Genomic DNA, 20873 nt, shown 5'->3' on the forward strand with positions numbered 1-20873 from the left:
TACACATCTGGGATGATTCTGGCCATTCTAACAATATCTTCTTGAAGCTCTTGCAAGATGGATCAATACTGAACATAAAACATCAGTTTCTTGTAAAGTGCAGACATCTCTCCTATCCTGAATAATCAAATGTTACTTTGTGTTTTTGAATGACACTAAAGATAAAGATGGATTTTAAGGATTTTAACCACAGTGGAAATTCCCAGGGGTCTATGTGGTGGTCTTGAAATACAAGTCCGACGACTGCATTTCAGACTGCCAAGGAATGAGTGACAAAGTCTTATTAACAATTTTGAAAGAGGAAATGGCTCAGAGTGAATTCAAAGGACCACAAAAACAGTAATTTTTTTTTATTCTTCAGAGTTTATTTTGAATTTTCATTTTTGGATAACCAAGCAGCTCTTTAAAGAGAATGCACAGAAGGGTCATTCTGGCACTTTTGGATAGTACATAAGATTTTTTTTTTTTTAATAGTCACATTTAGCCCACTTGCTCAGTCCGTACTCCCATGTTTGGTGAACAAGATCAGCCCATAGGATTCCAGAGTTAATACGTCACCGTATATATACAAACAGCCAATAAAACCATAATGGTGGGTAGAGGCCAAAGGGACAGGGTGGGGAAGGGCATCTCTAAAGTGTCCTCTAGTCTATCTTAGCTAAACAGAATCCATGTTACACATGATAACTAGAGAGTACACTGCGTTGAGAGGAGGATGCTGGGCCCCATGGCACTTGGCCGCATGCAGTTTAAAGAAAGGGATTATCATTGAGTAACTTTATAAAATCCAGGCAGTTCAGTTAAAGGGGGTTCAGAAAAACAACAAAAGCGAGGGACTGTCTGTTGTCACTGTAAAAAAGGCACTTGGAGTTAATGGGACCAGAATTGAAGGACTCTTAGCTGATAAAAAAAAAACCTCAATACGATTTCATTTAAAAGGCTTGGATGTTACGAGATGACACTCAGGAGTTCCCGAAGGGAAACAGTGAAATAAACCACTGAGAAGGAGAACACATTAAAACACAGGAATGGAATTTTTACAACCAAATTGTATTTGAAAAAAAAAAAAAAAGAGAAAGAAAGAGAAAAAAAACCCCAAAACAAAACCTAACCAAAGCAAGATCTAAGCAACGAAGCAGCAATGCATAGCTTTCCTTTGAGATACCGCATTCCTCGAGACACTAAGTGCCCAGTGAATTTCTCAATAATAGCTTCACAGTAGCATTATTGGGATAAAATTGATTCAAGCAATGCAAGAAAGAGTTTCATCTGTTTCCAGAATCTGAGGGAGAACTGAGGTGATCGTTGGAGTGTAGCGACATCACGCGTGCGGTTTTCTCAGCGTCCCCGGAGGTGGACACGTCAAGTCCGTGGACAACGGGACGCTGCTCTTGGCCGCCTCCCTGGAGGGCTGGCGTCCACCAGAGTCATCCTCTATTCTGAGAAATAGCCGGAATTCCGCTCTAACACGTACACAGCCAACAGCAATGCAGGGAATGTCCACTTCCCACGGTGGCCGCTGGTCGATGTCCTCCACGAACAGGTACGCGCTTCCGGAAGAAAGGATATTTGGCAATTTTATATCCCACAGGCAGGTGGCTCCGTGACAGCTCATTTAATGTTAAATGCCATCAGGGGTCTCTCCTCCCGTTTTTGCCAGGGGCTTTTCTTGTCTTCTCCTTGGTCATCGTCGTCGTCTTCGTCTTCGTCTTCCTCGTGAGCAGATCTTCTCTGGTGGGGACCGGCTGGTGGCTCCGCAGGGACGTCTGCAGTCCGTTTGGTTGTCTCCTCCTGCAGGCTGGGCAGCTGGCCACCACTCCTCCGACTGGCCCCTTCCAGCAAGCACCGCAGGGCACTGTCCTCGGGGGTGCAGACCGTGGTCCCGCACTCGCTGCTGCTCTGGTCCATGTCGTCCAGGTACACGAGCTGCGTGTAGGCTGTGCTGTCGGGGGCTCTGGGCTCTTTCTGCTGGTGCTCCTGGACAGCGGGGTGGCTCTGCTGCAGAGACAAAGGGTCTCCCCTTCCCTTCCGGGCAGATTTTGGTTCATTCATATCCACACCAGAGTCCAGACTGGCGTCATTGCTTCCGTTCCTTCCAGCTCTTTGGAGATCAATGTACGAATGTCTAACGTGAGCGTTGGACCTGCCGTCCAGGGACACAAACCACGCCCGGGGGTGTGGCAGCGGCTTCCCACCCCCAAGTTCCATCAGTGCCTTTTCCGTCAGGAGCTGCACCTCGCTGTTCATCTGGGCCAAAGCCGCGTCGTTCAGGGACGCCGGGATGGAGAGGGACTCGGACATGGACGCAGTCTGGGGGCTCCACTCCCGCGTGCCCACGTCCTGCAAGTGCTGCTGCGAGATGGCCTGGGACGACAGGGGCTGGGGCTGCATCTGCCCCGACGGGTGCGGGAAGATCCCCGCGTGGGGGTTGGCGAGCTCGGCCTGGAGTCTTTCTATTTCAAGCTGCTGGTCGGCTGGGACCACAAGGGGCTGGCTGACATAGGAATGGTCCCCTGGGAGTTTCATATAATGGGCGGGGATGACCAAGGCGGGTAGCACTTTCCTGTAAACGCTGTCATTGACCTGGTCCACAGAACTGCAGCAGATCAGCTGGCCTGGCCTCGGGAAAGACGTGGGTCTCTCCAGGTGATCTACTGACCGCGACATCATACATTCAGTCGGTCTGCGGTCCAGCAGCTGTTCCTTCTCGGGAGAGGAAGGCGCGGGATACAGATGCTCTTGGATGGTGAGTTTACTTCCCGCCGACGTCGGATCTTCTCTGTCCTGCTTGTCAAACAAAGGCTGTGATGACAGCACAGCGTTGTAACTGCCCCTGTAGTCATCGTTGCCAGGGGACTCGTAGCCTTCCCTGTCTGCAGACTTTCTTGCCTTTAGGGGAAAAATCTCCACGGACTTATGGTAGTCTTTCCCCAGCGTCCCGCTCGGCGTCAAGTTATCAAAGGAGATTTGACTTTTATCTTCTTCCTTATGAGAGAGGAGCTCCTCCCGAGAGCTGAACTCTTGTGAGGTGCTGTAGGACAGCTTCAGCATGGGTGTGTGCAGGTCCCCCTCTGCGCTGGGGGACATCATCTCTAAATGCACTCCGCTCGTCAACTCCTTTGCGCCTGGGGCCTCGGGGCGGCCGTGGCCGGTGACAGACAGTGGCCCGGGGAATTCTGATGCCCGACGGGAAAACAGCAAATTGATGTGCGACATGGAAGTGGACTGATCTCTTTTGGAACTCTCGAGGGCTGCGGGGAGCTGCAGTTTTCTGTGGTGTTGACGGGGTTTCAAGCACTTCCTCCTGTGACCAAGAGACACACAATTCACACCCAAAGATCAGAGATTCTCATGGTGGAAGAGTTTCAAGTTGTCCATAAAAAATCCTAATTCTCAATTTCCACGGGGAGAAATAAAATAACTAAATTGACGGCCTGAAGCCAGCTCACCCCACACGCTATCCTTATTTTAACCCAGAGCAGCAGAATCTTGGGATTTCATCTTCAGGTTTTTATAAGCCAAGTTATTAATTCGAAAGGGGCCACTACCCAAGAGTTGACAATAAACATTCTTGCAAACTAAACAGACATGGCATCAAAATAAGAATAGTTCTGCTTTGCCCTTGAGACTATCATCTCGTAACCAGCATTTAGGAAGACTCTGAATGAATCTAATCATATATGACAATTATTAAACTTTTTAAAAAATAACTCCGCTTCTAAGCAACATCAGCCACAGCATGCCTTGCACATTCTGTTTGTTCATTTGTTCATTAGATCACACATTTGAGTTCTCAGGTACGTTTCCACAAGAAGAAAAAGTACCTCGATTTAGAAAAACGAAAGAAAAAAACACCCCTCCATAACAAGGCTTCCAAAATATCAATTGCACAAGAAAGTCTAGATTCAAAGAGATATTGCCAAAATGGTAGCACTTTACCTGCAATAATACAGCAGCAGACACAGCAAAACCAAAAGGATGAAAGCCATTCCTCCCAAAATGGCCAAAAGAAACACCGTGTGATACGTGGTAATGTCCTGTGTTACAACGGGACCTAGAAGGTCAGAAAATGGCATTTTAGATTTTTGAATACCTTGAAAATAAAACGAGGGATCATGCATCGGGCATGTAACATCTCACTTTCCCTGGCTGGGTCACGAGCGTGGCCAGCGGGAAACACCCTTGGGATGATGCGCTCGCGGTTCTACCATCACTTTATTCGATGATGAACACGACTATTCTGGGAGCTTCTGTGGCCGGTGGCACTTTGAATACTCACATGCGACATGTGGTTGTGTCAAGGGACCCTGCTTTGCCAGGCAGTGAGCCTCTCTTGGTAGCATGTGCAACATTCTAAATACATACTCTTTATTTTTATTTTTGCTATTGCTTTATCAACTAATACATGCTATTTTAATAAAAGAAAATGAACACAGGGTAACATTACGAGTGAGACTCTCACATTCAGAAAGATGGCCTGAGTATCTGGGATTTTATACTGTAAGAAAAAAAAAATCATATGATTTTAGTCTCACTTTTCCTGGGCAGTCAATTATTACTGTGTGCAACAATCTGCCTAAATGAATCAGTTTAAATCTACGAGATAAATTTTCTATGACTTAATCAGCAACTTAGTACAGGGTGTCAAGGGTGACTAAGATGGTTTCCATCTTTAAAAATATAATCTTCCTCTGCAATGCCTTTGCAAAATAGCTAACCTTACATGGCTACAGACCTCCTTAGAACTGACAGATAAGGTTACCAGAGATAAAAATATTTTCTTTTGAATTCACATTGTTAAGAATAGCAAGAGATAGCTTAATTCACACTCCTTATGTTCAGTAGTGCATAAATCTATCCTAATGTTACTGACAGCATACCAGCAACAACAACCTCCCCAAATGATAATATTTGGGCATTTATCATCAACGTCCAGGTACCCTGACGGTATTCTAACATATGGGAAGGAACAAACTGTGTTTTCACATGACTTCAGAGTAGCATGGTTGTAATTACTAAACATCACAATCATTCACTTATTTTTGATTTGTCATCTTCCAAGAAGTAGATTTCTTAAAAAATCTTCTTAAGGAGACAAATCTCTTAATTTAAAAGCTAGATACACTCAAGCTTCCCCAGTTTTTGAAAACGGTACATTACTTAAGTTCAAGAGATAACCCACTCTCTTTCAAATATAATTTCCTTCAATGGAGTGGGAAGACGAGGTTAAACTTAACAAAAATTGTTAAAATAGCTGACACCTCTATACTGCCTGATTTGTTCAGGGAAACAACTTTTTATACAAAGACAGCCTCCATGGACATGGGCAAAGCCTTGTCAGAAGTCACCAAGAAACTTGGAGCACACTTTAAGATCATTTACCAAGTAACTGCAGCTTGTTGCTTTAAGTACTCAAAGTGTTACTGTCTTAATCTCTGTCAGTGGAATTCTTTATAAAACCCAAAGCCGTACTTCACTTCCTTCTTAAACAGAGAATTAAGGAAGAAAGCCCTAATTATTTTCTTCTTGGTTTTGGGCTCGTGAAAGCACAGCGTCACTGCAATTTGTTTTAACAGAAGTGATGGCTGTGAGGTTGACAATATCCACATCCCGTTTTAAATACCGTCAGGGGCTGTGCTATGCGTGCTTTTTATAGCGTTGTGTTTCCTCCTTCCCTGCTAGGAAGCTTCCAGGGGACCTACGTGTGGCAGTTCCTGCTTCCCTCCTTACAAAAGCATGTATAAATCTGCTGCAAGCTGGCAAAACTGGTAGCTGAGTTTACTTGAAATATATCTAAAATAAAAGTTCCCTTTAATACATGGACTTTGTAGCTTCTACTTTGCTAGGAAGGAGTTTCTTTTCCTTCCTCCCTCTTCAATCATATTTTAGATATTGTAAATTTGGAGAATGAGGCATTTCTATACCTGGTTCATGCTTATATTGCTACAGAAACAAGACCATCAAGGGAAATATGACTCTTAAAACACAGACGTGAAGTTTAAATTCTCTCAGTGTGGAAATGAACATAAAGTCAATGTGACCTATCTTTCAGCACCTGTCTGGGAACAGCCTCCAACAAATCAGTTACTTTTGGAGTCTAAGTAGTAATTCAAGTGACAATTCCATTTGTAAAATATTTTGAACTTTCATTGTGGAACTGCCTCCATGGTTAATTTACAAGAGATAACTTTCTAATTCATAGCACATTTTGATCCAGCTCAATCACCTACTCTATTCACCCGTTTTGGACATGCATGACTTTTAGACATGTAGAAGAAAATATCAAAGGCACCCTCTGAGCATAAAGATTTGCCACCAATGAAGAGATTTGCTAATGAAAACAGCCCAAGTGATACGGATTCTAAAGGTACCTTCAGCAAAGAAAGCCATTGCTGAATATAATTCTCCTAAGATGACTATTTTGAAAAAGAACAATTCTGGAATACTCACTGGGGGGTAAGATAGGTTAAAAAATAAACCATTAGCCACATTCTGAAAGACATGAGTTAATGCACATATCCTAAACAGAGGTGAATATTCTTTTAGACACAAACCAATTCGTTTGCTTTTAGGCCTTTTGGAAATGCCAAACCAAACCAACCTTTTTTCCCCCAGTGGTGACTTCCTTCTAGGGCCTCTGCTTTTCCCTACGTGTTCGCTCACACCAGACCACAGCTGTTTCAGGAATTAGGGAGGAGGTCCTAGCCGCCTCCGTGGGCTTTTGATTAAGAATTCCCTACGGCAGCTGTCTGAGCAAAACAGGGACACGAGACAAGACTATTTTCCATGCATTATTCTTATCCTAGATGAGAGGGTTCCAACCAGAACTCCCCCACCCCCATGAAATACCTTATTGTCATCACTTCACTCTCGGACTTCTGATCATTTTTTTTTTTGAGACAGAGTCTCGCTTTGTCGCCCAGGCTAGAGTGAGTGCCCTGGTGTCAGCCTAGCTCACAGCAACCTCAAACTCCTGGGCTTAAGCAATCCTTCTGCCTCAGCCTCCCGAGTAGCTGGGACTACAGGCATGCGCCACCATGCACAGCTAATTTTTTTTTTCTATATATATTTTTAGTTGGCCAGATAATTTCTTTCTATTTTTAGTAGAGACGGGGTCTCACTCAGGCTGGTCTCGAACTCCTGACCTCGAGCGATCCACCCGCCTCAGCCTCCCAGAGGGCTAGGATTACAGGTGTGAGCCACCGCGCCCGGCCATTTTTGAATAAGAAAGATGTGATCTTCCCCCTGAAGTTATTTTCAAGAGCATACTTAGCCTGAACCCCCAAAGACCAAACAAATCAATCGGCATCATGGCAAGTGTTGGCCTCATGTTACCTGGCATGGGAGGGGACATAGCTGCCACCCAGTACCCCAGCTGGGGAGCAATGTATGTCCACGTCGGCTGGCTGCCTTCCTGGTGCACGAGGCCCAGACCACTCTTCAGCCACGTTCCTGTGGGATTGAGAAAGGAACTTTAGCGACAGGCACGTTAAACTCCTATTGAAGCCTTAAGCCCATTGTAAAAGGCACCTTAAATGTCATCTTTATAACCCAGAAGGTGACCAAGATGGCCAAACTGTCACCTAGGGACCACACACAGCTTTGAGCAGAAATTCTTTTCAACTTTCCTGAAGGGACAAGGTGAGCCACTGTAGTTTTACTTTGCATTCCCAGTTGAATTCCTTTTAAACCACTTTATCAAACATCTCTCCTCCCAAACACAGATAGTTTTAGCAAGAAGCCTTTGGAGTTCAGAAGTAGAATAAAGGCAGCATGATGGGGTTGGTGGGGGTGGGGGACAAGGACGAGGAAAATTCAGCTGTTTATGCTCTTCATCCTTGAGCAAATAAGCAAACTCCCCATCCCAAATTGCAGACTGCCTGTATCACAATTACTTAGGGAAGTTTAAAAAAATATATATATAGATTCCTTGATCCTATTTTGGCAAATTCTGACCCAGTAAGCCTGGCTTAAGTGAGTATTTTAAAAAGCTCCCAGTTGGTTTTGATGCAGGGAAATATCGACTAGGTCAAGGTCTATGCTCCATCGTTCAGCCACTACTTTAGTATTTAACATCACCGAGCACCTGCTATGTACTAGCTGGTCATAGTATGTCTTATGTTCATTATCTAGAATTCTCACAAAAACCCTACAAAGTAGGACTTGTTTTCCCTTTTTGGATGAAGACAATGAAGACTGGTGAGTTGCAAAATTTTTCTGAGGCCTCTCGGTTTCAGAAAGCAGAGGAGGAACAGAACTTAGGGCTGTCTGACCTCTGCTGGACAGTGTGGACAAGCCTTCTCGGCATCTGATTGTATTTTTACTTTGTGAAGTTTCGAGGAGCAGACCCACTGAAGAAGATTAACTTGCCCAAGGTTGATGGGCGGTTTCCCAGCCAAAAACGAATGCCTTTTGCTGGGCTAAACTGCTCACCCACAGAGAGCCCTGCACTGAGGTCTGTGATGGAAGCTGTGGGCAGAAGGCAAGGGCAAGTGCAAGAGCACCCGTCCTGACCCACCCGCCGCCGTGGAGACATCGCTGCCTATACAGGGCTCTGCACAGCTCACCTGGCTCCTAAGGTCATCCCCACCTGAAACAAACTTGTGGGTGACCCTGCGGCACTAAAGGCCTAAACTGACCAACTGTGCACCAAACCCAGTCATGTGTCATTTAACCATGGGAACACATTGCAAGAAACGCATTGTCGCTTTGTGAGCATCACAGAGTGTCCTTACACGAATCTAGGTGGTACGCCTACTATGCACTTAGGCCGCACAGTATGGCCTATTGCTCCCAGGCTACAAACATGGACAGCAGGTTGCTGTGCTGAAAACCACAGGCAATTATAACACCATGGTATAAGAAATATTTGTGTAGCTAAACATATCTAAACATAGAAAAGGCATAATAAAAATACGGAATTATAATCTTATGGGACCACTGTTGTGTATGCAGCCTGTCCTTGACCCAAACGTCACCATGGGATGCACGATTGTCTTTTACCCCCAGGTCTGCAAATGCTTGCCTTTCCCAGCTACGCACATCGCGGAGGTGGCAAGAGTGGCCCTCCCCCCACCCCACCCCCACCCCACAAGAAAGAAACACCACTTTGAGGCCTGACTGGTTGCCATGGCAACAGTCAGCTGCAGTGGGCGGAAAGGTGCCTGTGGGGATGTCTGCCCAGCAGCCTCTCTGCTCCCACCACCGCCCACACAGGGGGGAGGCGGGAGAGCCGGCATCTGCAGAGTCTGCATCGGGACCCTCCCATGGCCCGGGCTAGGTCACCCCTCCATAGGTCCCGGGTTCAAGTTAAAGGAGAACAGAAACCAGAAGGTTTCTAACACGAGCACGAGAACCAGGATGCTCAGTTCAGATCCACGGTTTGTGCCAGAGCTTCCCTACCCCCCACGCCCCCCCCCAGCTCATGGCTCACGTGCCTTTCCCACACTGACATGCTGGCCCACGACAGCCCCGCTGACTGGTTTGCAGTCTACCCCACCTCGGGCAGCACCAAGGAATGAAATTCTGCATTACTGACGTTTCTAGATCATTGGTTTGCAAACAGTTTTTAACGCCTTTGGAATTTTTCTCTTTCATGGAATCTTAAGCAGAAACTAATATATGAAAAAGATAAGAGGTAAGTTTCTCTGCATGAGGGTCAAGTCCTCCCCAACCCCTAACGGCAACCCCCAGGACACCCACTGAACACGGCCTGGAAGTTACTCTTCTATATGACTTGAGTCTTATTTGGCAATGTGTGAAAAGCCAATTTATAAAAATTCTAAAAAGTGTCCTTTACTCCTGCCTTATAAAAGTGTACGCAATTTTGATTTTTCTTGCTAACCCAGGGCCATGATTATAATCAACTAGAATGCTAAGTTCTAATATATTTTCGCTTTCTTTTTTTTCTTTAATTTCAGAATATTACGGGGGTACAAATGTTTTGGTTGCATGATTTGCTTTTGTGCAGTTTGAGTCAAAGTTATATGTGTGCCCATCACGAAGATAGTATGCATTGGACAGCTTTAAGGAAATAATAAATAGGGTTCTAACACATTGATGCCCTTGGGAATACAGAGGTGGGAATTATAGATAAATATCTCTACCTACCCTCATGTTTATTTCCGTTATCAGCTCTGTACCCCTGTCCCAGCAACAACCCCCCAACTTCCCACCCAGGGCAGGGTGCTCCAGGAAGACAGACAACTTTCCTTATTCCAACTGTCTGCAATAACATTCGTGGGCAGTGGGACAGATGGGAGAACAAACCAGATCCGGAACACGAACATTCTGAATCCGAGTTCAGCATTGTTTTTCTTCAACACCACACCTTCCAATCAGTTTTTGCCTGAATTGTCATTCTTTAGAAATTAAACCTTCTGCAATGGAAAGATTCAGAGATCTTTTTTTTTTTTTTTTTGAGACAGAGTCTCACTCTGTTGCCTGGGCTAGAGTGAGTGCCGTGGTGTCAGCCTAGCTCACAGCAACCTCAAACTCCTGGGCTCAAGCGATCCTTCTGCCTCAGCCTCCCGAGTAGCTGGGACTACAGACATGCGCCACCATGCCTGGCTAATTTTTTCTATATATATTTTTAGTTGGCCATATAATTTATTTCTATTTTTGGTAGAGACGGGGTCTCTCTCTTGCTCAGGCTGGTCTGGAACTCCTGACCTCGAGCGATCCACCCGCCTCGGCCTCCCAGAGTGCTAGGATTACAGGCGTGAGACACCGCGCCAGTCCAAGATTCAGAGATCTTTTCAAGAATAGAGTTTGTTGAAGGCTGGACACGGTGGCTCACGCCTGTAATCCTAGCACTCTGGGAGGCCGAGGCAGGTCGATCCTTTGAGCTCAGGAGTTCGAGACCAGCCTGAGCAAGAGCGAGACCCCGTCTCTACTAAAAAATAGAAAGAAAATTATATGGACAACTAAAAATATATAGAGAAAAATTAGCCGGGCATGGTGGTGAATACCTGTAGTCCCAGCTATTCGGGAGGCTGAGGTAAGAGGATCGCTTGAGCCCAGGAATTTGAGGTTGCTGTGAGCTAGGCTGACGCCACAGCACTCTAGCCCCAGCAACAGAGTGAGACTCTGTCTCAAAAAAAAAAAAACAAAAAGAGTTTGTTGAAATAGCATCCTAATGTTTTGGAAAGGAGTTAGTTACATATTCAGCTGGCAAGGCTCGCTGTGCATAAAGTGGTGTGAGTTCTTAATTTGGAAGCTACGTTTAACAACAATGGTTATTACACATATTAATGGATAGGCAGGAAAAGATACGCCTTCTGCTTGCCTGTGAGATCTTAGGGGTCTTCCAGCAATCACCAAGGATGCCACTTCCATGCTGGGTTACCAAGCAATGATGGAATTAGCTTTTATTTGCAAAATATCAAAGAAAGTAAGCTCAAAAATTTAAGAAAAAGGACCCAAAACACAATTTCTAATTTGAATACCACCTAAAGAGATCAGATTGCTGAGCATATTTATTCTGTCCAGAAACCCCTCTGTGGCAGCCACATTACCTTTTTCAACATTTGGTAACAGACGGAAAAACCTGGTATTAGGAGCACTATTGATTTTGAAAAGAAAACTGATAAAGTGAAAACCTACATTTTAACAGAATATACACTGATGTTGACATCTTGCACTTTAGCCAACGTATAGGAACACAAGTCGCTGCTTTACCCTGAGACATGTCACCATGTCAGACCTCGGAACACTGGGCAGATAAATGCCCAGCACTATAAAAAGTCAATGGACCACACAGATGACTTCCCGGGCACAAATTCCAGCTTTGCTACTTGCTAGCTGTGCGAGCTGAAGATGACACAGAAGAGGAACTGGGCGTCATCTGTGACGTCAATGAGCCACTGCAGGGATCCTGGACCCACCTGCTTCACATGTCTTTTGTCATGGGAACAATAAACGGCCTTGTCATTGAAACACTTGTGGGTGGGCGTTCTACCTCTCACAGATAATGTATTTTAACAGATGTTATTTTTTCCTACAAGAGGCTGGAGTGAGTTCTACTCAGTCTATGACCTGGGACTCTGGAAGAAATTTCACAGCCACTCAAAAATCCACTTCAAAAAGTTCTATCAATGAAAAGGTGATTATTTTCACACTACACACTGTGACATATAGCCATTTCTATTCCTACACCTAAATTTTCACTGTAAAGTATCTGGGAACATTTAGGATGAGAGGTGGGGTCATCTGTGCCAGTGCAGGTATGAACTCAGAGAGAGGAACCTGCTGTTATCTTGCTTCTCCTCCCTGGGCTGTGACAGCCCTGGATGAGTAACTTGCACGCAGTGACAATCAGCTCACTGGAGGAACAAGCATCTCCAAAGGTGTGCACCTATTAGATCCATGCAAACACTCATCATCATCATCATCATCATCGGGCGTTTCCAGATCACTAAATATGTTGGATTTCTCTAAAAACCAGATGACTGACTTTTTAGGGCTTTCCTCTGCATTCTCTTAAGCTATAACATCTACTATAATTTTCTACCATCTACACATACAGAATTATCAAGGTCTAAGTCTACTTTATTACATGCTTTAACAAAACTGGCACAGGATCCCACTAAAATCAAAATATAAAACAATCCACCAGCCGTTAAACCACCGTTCATCAGTATGGCAGAAACAGCGACAATGTCTACATTTACGATATTGTACAGTAGCGTTTTTTTTTTCTTCCAAATTAAAGTCTATGGCTTTGAATAGTTGGGTTTCCTTCTCTGGAATTATTTTTCCATGAAGTCGGTGAGGAGTAAACATTCCTTGTTAATTATACAGCAAAGTATTTGCCCGGTGGTCAATTATCTAATCATTCTTGCTGAAAGCAATCAAACTGAAGAGCAAGAGTTACGTGCAGATGGTTGGATTCTAATAGCTCTGGGCAAGTACATTTCAGGACTAGTTTAAACAAGAATAAAAATTAAGGGCAACTCACTCTAACCAACGACCTTCTGTACTCAGCATAAAATCACAGGTATGTTGAATATTAGAAATTAAAAACAACGACACTGAATTCAGCTGCAACATGTTCCCTGGATATTTTTAGGGTAGTTTTTGAGAAAGAGATTCTTAAAAATAAATTTAATCTAAGCAACTGATTTTTTTTTTTTTCCTTTAGGCTTTAGCTGAGCTATCACGAGACTTACTGAAATAAGTTTCAGGAAAGAAGCAGTTATGGGAAACTATAAAGATTCTGGCAGATTTAGAGACAGCCTATGCCTTAAATAGACAGCCAGAAGTATTAGGATGCATAATAGCATTAATAAAATTTAACAAGAGAATTTTGAATTTACAAAAAGGCATATATAAATTTCCAGAAAGGCGTGTGAGAATATGACCTAATTAACCCCATCTGTAGAGAAATTTTGTTCATTAACCACTAACAGCCAATACCCATCATGCAATTACATGTCAGAAGGGACTGGAAGGGGGAAGTGGATTGTGCGTGGCACAGCTATTAATCCCTAGCATTAGAAAAATCCTCAAAATGAAGGATAGTATAATCAGAAATTTGCAAACATCTGCAGAGATGTGTTAGGATGCACTCAAGCCGTGCTTGCTGAAGAGCTTGGGGATCTTATTAGATGCAGATTCTGATCAGGTGAGTCCGGAGGAAAAGCCCAAGAGGGCAGTTCTAACGAGCTCCCAGGTGACACTGCTGCGGGCACCACGAGGACCTCACTTTGAGTAGCAATGCTCTCAATTATTTGCTCTTTCGTGGGTCTGTGACAATTCTTTCAGGAATCCCTGATGCCATTTCCCTCAATGTGGCTGCAGTGCGTCGACAGGGTGGCCTGGGCTTGAAGTGACTTCAGATATATTTCTGATATATTCAAGAAGAAATCTAGTCACTTGTCAGACTACAGGCCAGGGGTCAGCAAACTCAAATGCCTACAGGTGCCACTGTGTCCCTGCTTAGAGGGGAAGTGCTGCTTAGTGACCTGGCCACTGCATCTCTGGCCAAATGGTTCCAAGCTTAAGACCTCCCACTGCCCCCAAGATATTCCCATGTTAGGCTTTAGGGTCTCAGCTCAAATGTCACCTCTCCAAAGGCTCTGACCAGCTGATCACTGTCTTTGACATCCCTCTGCTTAATTGTCTTGCGGTCCCTAAGCCAACTGGTTCACTATCTCCTCCTTCTAGAACAATAGGTTCGTAATTATAGGGTTCTTCACTGACTTGTGTTGCCATTGCCTTACCCTAGGAGCCTACAATGGAGTCATGTCTGGCACCAAGATGTTCAATAAATATCTGCTGACCGAGTGAATCATTTGATTTTTTTTTTCTCCCAAAAGAAGGTAGGAATAGAATTCCATGGGAAATCTTTCCATTTGCAAATGTTGGCAGAAAATACAAACACAACAAACAAATATCTCCACACCAACCGTATGGGTCAAACAAAGTATATCTGGGAATGGGTTGCTGTTTTGCATTCCCAGATTGGTCCATTACTCTATTAAGCCACAGTAAGCCTTGGCGTTGAAGCAGGAATCTACTACAACAATCTAATCCCCTGGAAAAGGAAGGGGATGTGGAGTCTGAAGGATCACGTTTTATGTCTCCCCTTCTCTGTTCCCGAGATGTCCCTCAAGTGCGTGGAACACTCACCCAGGCTGGACTTCGGCTTCTGTCTGATACAGAAAGATGCAGCCCCTGACACCCACACGGTTGTTTTGAGTATGATGATGAAAAGTGTTGCTTTATAGTAATACCTGTTTTCCTAATGGATAAGCTCAGCTAAGAATGAGTTGATTAAAAAAAATTTTTTTTTTCCTAAATGATCTGAGTTGTGATCCTATTTTCCTTTCCGTTTCATTCAGGCAAACTTCAAACTGCACATTGGATATGGTGAGGCTGCCATCCACAATTGCACCTATGGGTCATTCTGCAGAGCAACCCAGGGGGTTTCTGCAGAAACCGCTAGTGAAGCACATTCTGTACCTGCCGAGTTTGTTCAGGGGTGTGCGTGTGCAAGCGTGTGCATAACACACCATTTTAAAGGGGTGATTCATGGGAAGGGGTGGAAAGAACCACCACATTAAGAACATAATATGTGGCTGGCGATGTGCTAGGTGCCTTATGTGTGTATATTATCACATTTAAGTCTCATACAACCTTGCAAGGTACGTTTTACAGATCGAGTTTTTGAGGCTAGAAACATTAGGTGCAGAGAAGTTAGTAATTTGCCCAAGGATAGGCCCACTCCTAACATTTGCAGAACTTGAGAATTTTCACTGCTGATGAATGCACAAAACCACCTTCAAAAGAAAAAAGAATTCTCACACCAAGTGTTGACCTTATTTAAAAAATCATAATATGCATTACATACGTGCTAATGTTAATATAAAAGGGCTTACGGCTCATACAAAAGTATAAAACCAAAGCAAATTTATATAAACAGAAACAGAAGCAAGGCTACAGTTTCAAATGAAATTCAAATTAAAAACACCAATTCAATGTGGTATCTGATGACATGCAACTGAACTGAACTTGTCACTTGCCAGGTGAACATGACAAAGACAGCTAGGCAGGGCTTCTGTTGAACTTGGCACAACTATGATTCGATTTCCTCCCACCCTTCTCAAGCTGAACTTATTGTAAAACTTTCCTTCTTTCTTTCACATACTTTGATTCTACCTTTCCTTCATGTGCCGGGGTTTCGCTATTTATATCCTACGCCCCCCATGGTTCAGTTCCCCTGAGTCCTGCTCTATCAAATAGTCTGCTCACACATGCAAATCCAGGCAATAACGGTACCTAATAGTTTAAAATTCTGAATTGAATCCAGAGGATGCAGAATATTTCCACGTTAAGTTTTTGTTAAAAGATCATGATCAAACTCCAAATTTGAAAATCCTTACAGACAATTCCCAAGCCCCAAAGAAACCCTCTGGGTCTTCGGGCTCCAGGATGGGAAACACCAAAGCTTGTTCAGGAAACCGTGGACACCTGGGGTCTTCATCTCTCCCTACTCCCCACCCTCAGCGTCCCCACCTGTGAAGTGAGGACAACACAGGCTGCTCCAAAGGCTGTTCTACTGCAGTAAAGGAGAGAGCAGAGCTGGGTGACCCACGGGTGACACACTTGCTCTGCACGCCCGGAGACGTTTGCTCCTGCTTTACTCAAATGAAGAGGCACCACCTATTCTGAACTTTAAGGGTCATTTGGAAGTTCAGTCCCAAACGATGACATTTCTAAATACAGAACAGCTGGTAGAGTATGGGACCAATCAATGAGACTGGATGAGCTTTGGGTGAGACCGGGGTGTTACATTTAAGGACATTAAGGCATTACTGTACCCATCTTCTTGTATCACCCTTCAAAAGAAAAATCACAAACAATATATGGGCTAACTAATAGCCATGATTATGATAATAACAGCTAGCATACGCAGAGCCTTTTGACCAAGGGCGACGCCCCATTGTAAGAGTTCTCCATTCACAACAATTCTGGGAGTCAGGGACTGTTATTTTTCCTGTTTTATGGATGAGAAAACTGGGTCCCAGTGAGAGGAAAGGACTTGCTCAAGATCACACAACTAGTAACCTGAGGAGGAGCCAGGATTCAAGTCCAAGCTGCCTCTACGCTACTCACGAATGCGGATGGCTGTATCTCATCCGATGCAATATTCCAATCTATCAAAAATATTGCTACCTTTCAATTACTCGTTCAAGTTGAGGTAACTGACAACAGAAGACATTCTAAACATATTTGGTTCTGAAATCAATTATGGTATCATGATCTTCTTAACCATTTTATCCAGGCTCATATTAGAATGAGCGTGCTAGATGTGTACTTAAAATCCAGGCCAAACAGAGCAAACTAAGAGGGAGCTGAGGCGTCTAGGTGATGATGGGGAAAGACAACCGGAAGATGCAAATTTGCTACCGACAATCCGCAGAGTGGATACTCCGTAAGTGGTGATTACGAGTCGACTGTAAAATATGACATGTTTTCTTTCAGGAGGAACATACTGATCTTGATAACCTAAGACCAGAAAGGCAGGTGACACCAAGCATGGGAAATTCTATTTCTACAAAAAGTGAGACTTTAAGAAAACAGAGTCGCTCAGAATAGGGTTTTAAAACAAAAGAGCCCCTGAACCACAACTACGCTAGGGCTACTGTGATGGTATTATTTTCTGAAAATTCTCAATTTTAGGTGGGGGCGGGGGATATAAACACCAAAGGCTTAACAAATTCTTAGGAATGGATTGACTACAAGATTGTTTTCTGGGTTGCTAGGCAACGCTGAGAAACAAATGTCCATGTTCTGAGATCACTCTGCGTGGGCTTCCCCCAAAGGCAGGGCGAGTGTTACCGGCCTTTCTCCCCCTCCACCCGGACAGTAGGGCCAGATCTCTGCCACTGGGTCGTGGAGGGACCGTGGTGGCAAAGGACACCAAACTGGACCTCAAAAGAGAAATGACAACTGACTGCCTGGCTGCCAAGATCTTTGGCAAGAGAAAGTGTCCCCTGGACTGTCATCGTTACCCAAAGGAAGTCACATGCCCCTCCGAGTTCTTTGCTACCTGCAATCACTTCGACCTGCTTTCTTTGCAGGTAAACTGCCCTTTTGCTCCTACATGTCTCACGAAAGCCCGATTCTCTCCCAACGGTGATTTTAATATCTGCGAAAGTCGAGACTCTTTTCCTGAGACTTCTTTGTTTCTAAGCAATAGTCTTCCCTGTAAAAAGACCCATTTTATAACAGCTTTCTTAAGGATAGATGGATATTACACATAGGTAAGTCGATTCCTCCTTCGTTTAATACCTTTAACTACTGTGTCTGTTCTTTTTGAAAAAAATAGAAGACGATGAGTTGGGCTCTAAAAATTAGTATCACACATCTATGTACATACTTCACTGTTAGAGAAATGGGCCCTTTTTTGCGTTCTAACTTTGCCCAGACAGTGGAACACAGTTCATCCTTAAAACTTAATCCCTACACCTCAGTATTCCAATCTGAGTTCTTCCATCCGGACATGTGGTTTATGACACATACGTAGAGAAAAAGATAAGCCAGTATAATTATTAAAGAGAATTGTTTTAAGAGAAGTTTTAGGTTCACAGTAAAATTGAGAGGAAGGTACAGAGACCTCCCCTATACCCCCTGCCCCCCACCCCGCACAGCCGTCCCCATGATCAACATCTGGAATCAGAGTGGAACACTGGCTACAACTGAAGACCCTACCTAGACACATCCTTGTCACCCAAAGTCCAGAACTTACATGTCCAGTAACATGCTTTTCATTTTCTTAAAGTTATAAACATAATCTAGTGCTTGTAAGAATTCCCATTCTCTGCACCTCACCTTACACACACACACACACACACACACACACACACACACACATACACAAACCCCAATGAAATGGAAAAAAAAATCTCAGATCTGTATTTTAAATCAAGCTCCACCTTCCAGGGCCAGATGGCCATGACTTACCTAACAGGACTAATTAAGTGAGCGAGCGAGCATCGGCAGTAATGTTCACCATCTGAAGCGGAGACAAATCTACTACGGGCCAATTATGACTGGGTATTCCTGAGTGCCTGATACGTATGCATCATACATGATAAGAAGCTGGTTCAGTAACCACCATTTCTATAGCAACCCACACACAGACTCTGCATGCTGCATTTTAGGAAGGCAGTTAAAACTGGATTTTCTACAATGTGGCTTCACTCTTAGAATATGCTTTTATTTCTGTCATCTCTTTAGAAGGAGGGTATCCAAATCAAGTACCCTAAGTTACCATTCAACAGCAGAAACACAGCAGAAATGGAATCTTAAATCTTGATTGCTTTGCCACTCTATGTCAGTCACGTTAAAGTCAAACCAGTGACCTGGTTTTCTTGTTCATAAATGACCATTGCCCAAGGCAACAAGTCAGATCTCAGTCTGACAACCTGTACATCAGACGGCCATCTGCTGCCCCAGTTACAGGCTGAAGGAAGGGTAAATGTCTGTGAAACCGAGCTGACAAAATCATCTCTCACTGTCCAGAAAGGCTCAGCTAAGAGGCATCTACCACGACCAACAAAACTTCCTTTTCCAGACCTGGGAAGGAAAACTCTTCTTTCAAAGGTCAAACTGGCCCCTGTACCTGTCTGATAACAGGGTGTGTATATTTACTTTATCTCAGTCCCTCATAGACCTTGACACCCTAAGACAGAGAGAGAGCAGAAATTAGAAGATCATAAATTAAAATATTCTGCTAATTCTTCAAAGGAGAAGACATCCACTAAATAGAATCTTCTTTTGCTCTATAAATCAAGTAGCATTTTTTAACACAATAGCTTCAGCGAAGCATATAAATGTGGCAAAAATTTCAATTCTAGTACAGGTGGAGTACCCCTTATCTGAAATTCTTGGGAGCAAAAGTGTTTTTTTTTTTGAGACAGAGTCTCGCTCTGTTGCCTGAGCTAGAGTGCTGTGGCGTCAACCTAGCTCACAGCAACCTCAAACTCCTGGCTCAAGCAATCCTCCTGCCTCAGCCTCCCGAGTAGCTGGGACTATAGGCATGCACCACCATGCCTGGCTAATTTTTTTTTTCTGTATATTTTTGGTTGTCTGTATAATTTCTTTCTATTTTTAGTAGAGACGGGGTCTCGCTCTTGCTCAGGCTGGTCTCGATCTCCTGAGCTCAAACGATCCACCACCTCGGCCTCCCAGAGTGCTAGGATTACAGGCGTGAGCCACTGCACCCGGCCAGAAGTATTTTTGCATCACACTTTTTTGGACTTTGGAATATTTGCATCATACTTAATCAAAAAATCTGAATTCCGAAATGCTCCAATGAGCATTTCCTTTGAGTGGCACGTTGGTGCTTTAGAAGTTTCAGATTTTGGGACACTTTGGACTTTGAATTTTCCAATTAGGAATGCTCAACCTGTGTACACAAATTCTGCTTCTTAGAAAGAATCATTTTTTATTGAGGGTATATAGCAATTAGCCAACTCATACCATTGTAACATACTAAACAAAATTCAACAATGTGTTCTAAGATAGTGTTAATCTATTAGGTCACCTTCTGATGAATATATAGGTTGAAATAGAAAGATGCTAATTTCCATAATGAAAAATTCTTCACCTGTTCCAAAAGAAAAAATGAAAAGACAACTGTAGCCATTTAAAAAGAAAAAGATGTGTAATAAACAGCAACATCAAAAACTGACCCCACTCTCACGGTGTTTGAAAGAGAACATCTTTAAGTCTCTCCCCTAAGAGTCAACTTTCAATTTTCTGGCAGTCATGGATGAAAGTATTCTAGTTAGAGTTAAAACATGGTTTACTGAGTTAGTGATAAAACGTCATTTTATCATTGAAACAGAAGTTCCCATTGAACTACAAAAGAATTCCATCTTTCTTTCCAGAGTTTGAAGTCTGGCCCTACAATGAAGGTACTGTCACTCTGAGCGTCAGTTGTCACCTCTGGCAAAATGTAGGAGGGCTGTCTGGTTAACAGGAAATAGGAAAGTTGTGGTTATGTCAACTCCCAGAGTTTGATCCCGGAGAGTGGAGAATATACTTGCGCTGTAATATTCCAATGGAGCTTTCTAAGGGCTTCCCCTTGGAAGGCATTTAGATCAGGGTTCGCAAACTTTTTCTATAAAAGGCCAGAGAGTAAATATTTTTGTTTTGTGGAGACATAAATCTCTCTGTTGCAATGACTCAACTCTGCCGTTGTAGCGCAAAAGCACTCAGACAATACACCACCAGATGGGCATGGCCGGGCTCCAGTGGAACTTTATTCAGGGACGGTTACGTCTGAATTTCATACCATTTTCATGGCTCATGAGACATTCTTCCTCTTTTGATTCTTTATTCCTCCCATCTTTATTGAGCTG

The 20873-nt window shown here is 43.7% G+C and overlaps 1 protein-coding gene across 2 annotated transcripts in view; it reads right to left on the bottom strand.

The window, feature by feature from the left end:
• Window positions 1-356: 356 nt before the first annotated feature.
• Window positions 357-20873, bottom strand: part of FAM171A1 (family with sequence similarity 171 member A1) — a 132953-nt gene continuing 112436 nt past the window's right edge. For both annotated transcript variants that reach the window (XM_045534047.1, XM_045534042.1), the window contains exons 6-8: window positions 7336-7452; window positions 3940-4054; window positions 357-3304 (exon numbers count right to left, since the gene is read on the bottom strand). In XM_045534047.1, coding sequence (XP_045390003.1) covers window positions 1612-3304; window positions 3940-4054; window positions 7336-7452 — 1925 coding nt within the window. In that variant the 3' untranslated portion in view covers window positions 357-1611. The remainder of the gene's footprint in view (window positions 3305-3939; window positions 4055-7335; window positions 7453-20873) is intronic.

The sequence above is a fragment of the Lemur catta genome, chromosome 1 (assembly GCF_020740605.2).
Source record: "Lemur catta isolate mLemCat1 chromosome 1, mLemCat1.pri, whole genome shotgun sequence".
NCBI lineage: Eukaryota > Metazoa > Chordata > Mammalia > Primates > Lemuridae > Lemur > Lemur catta.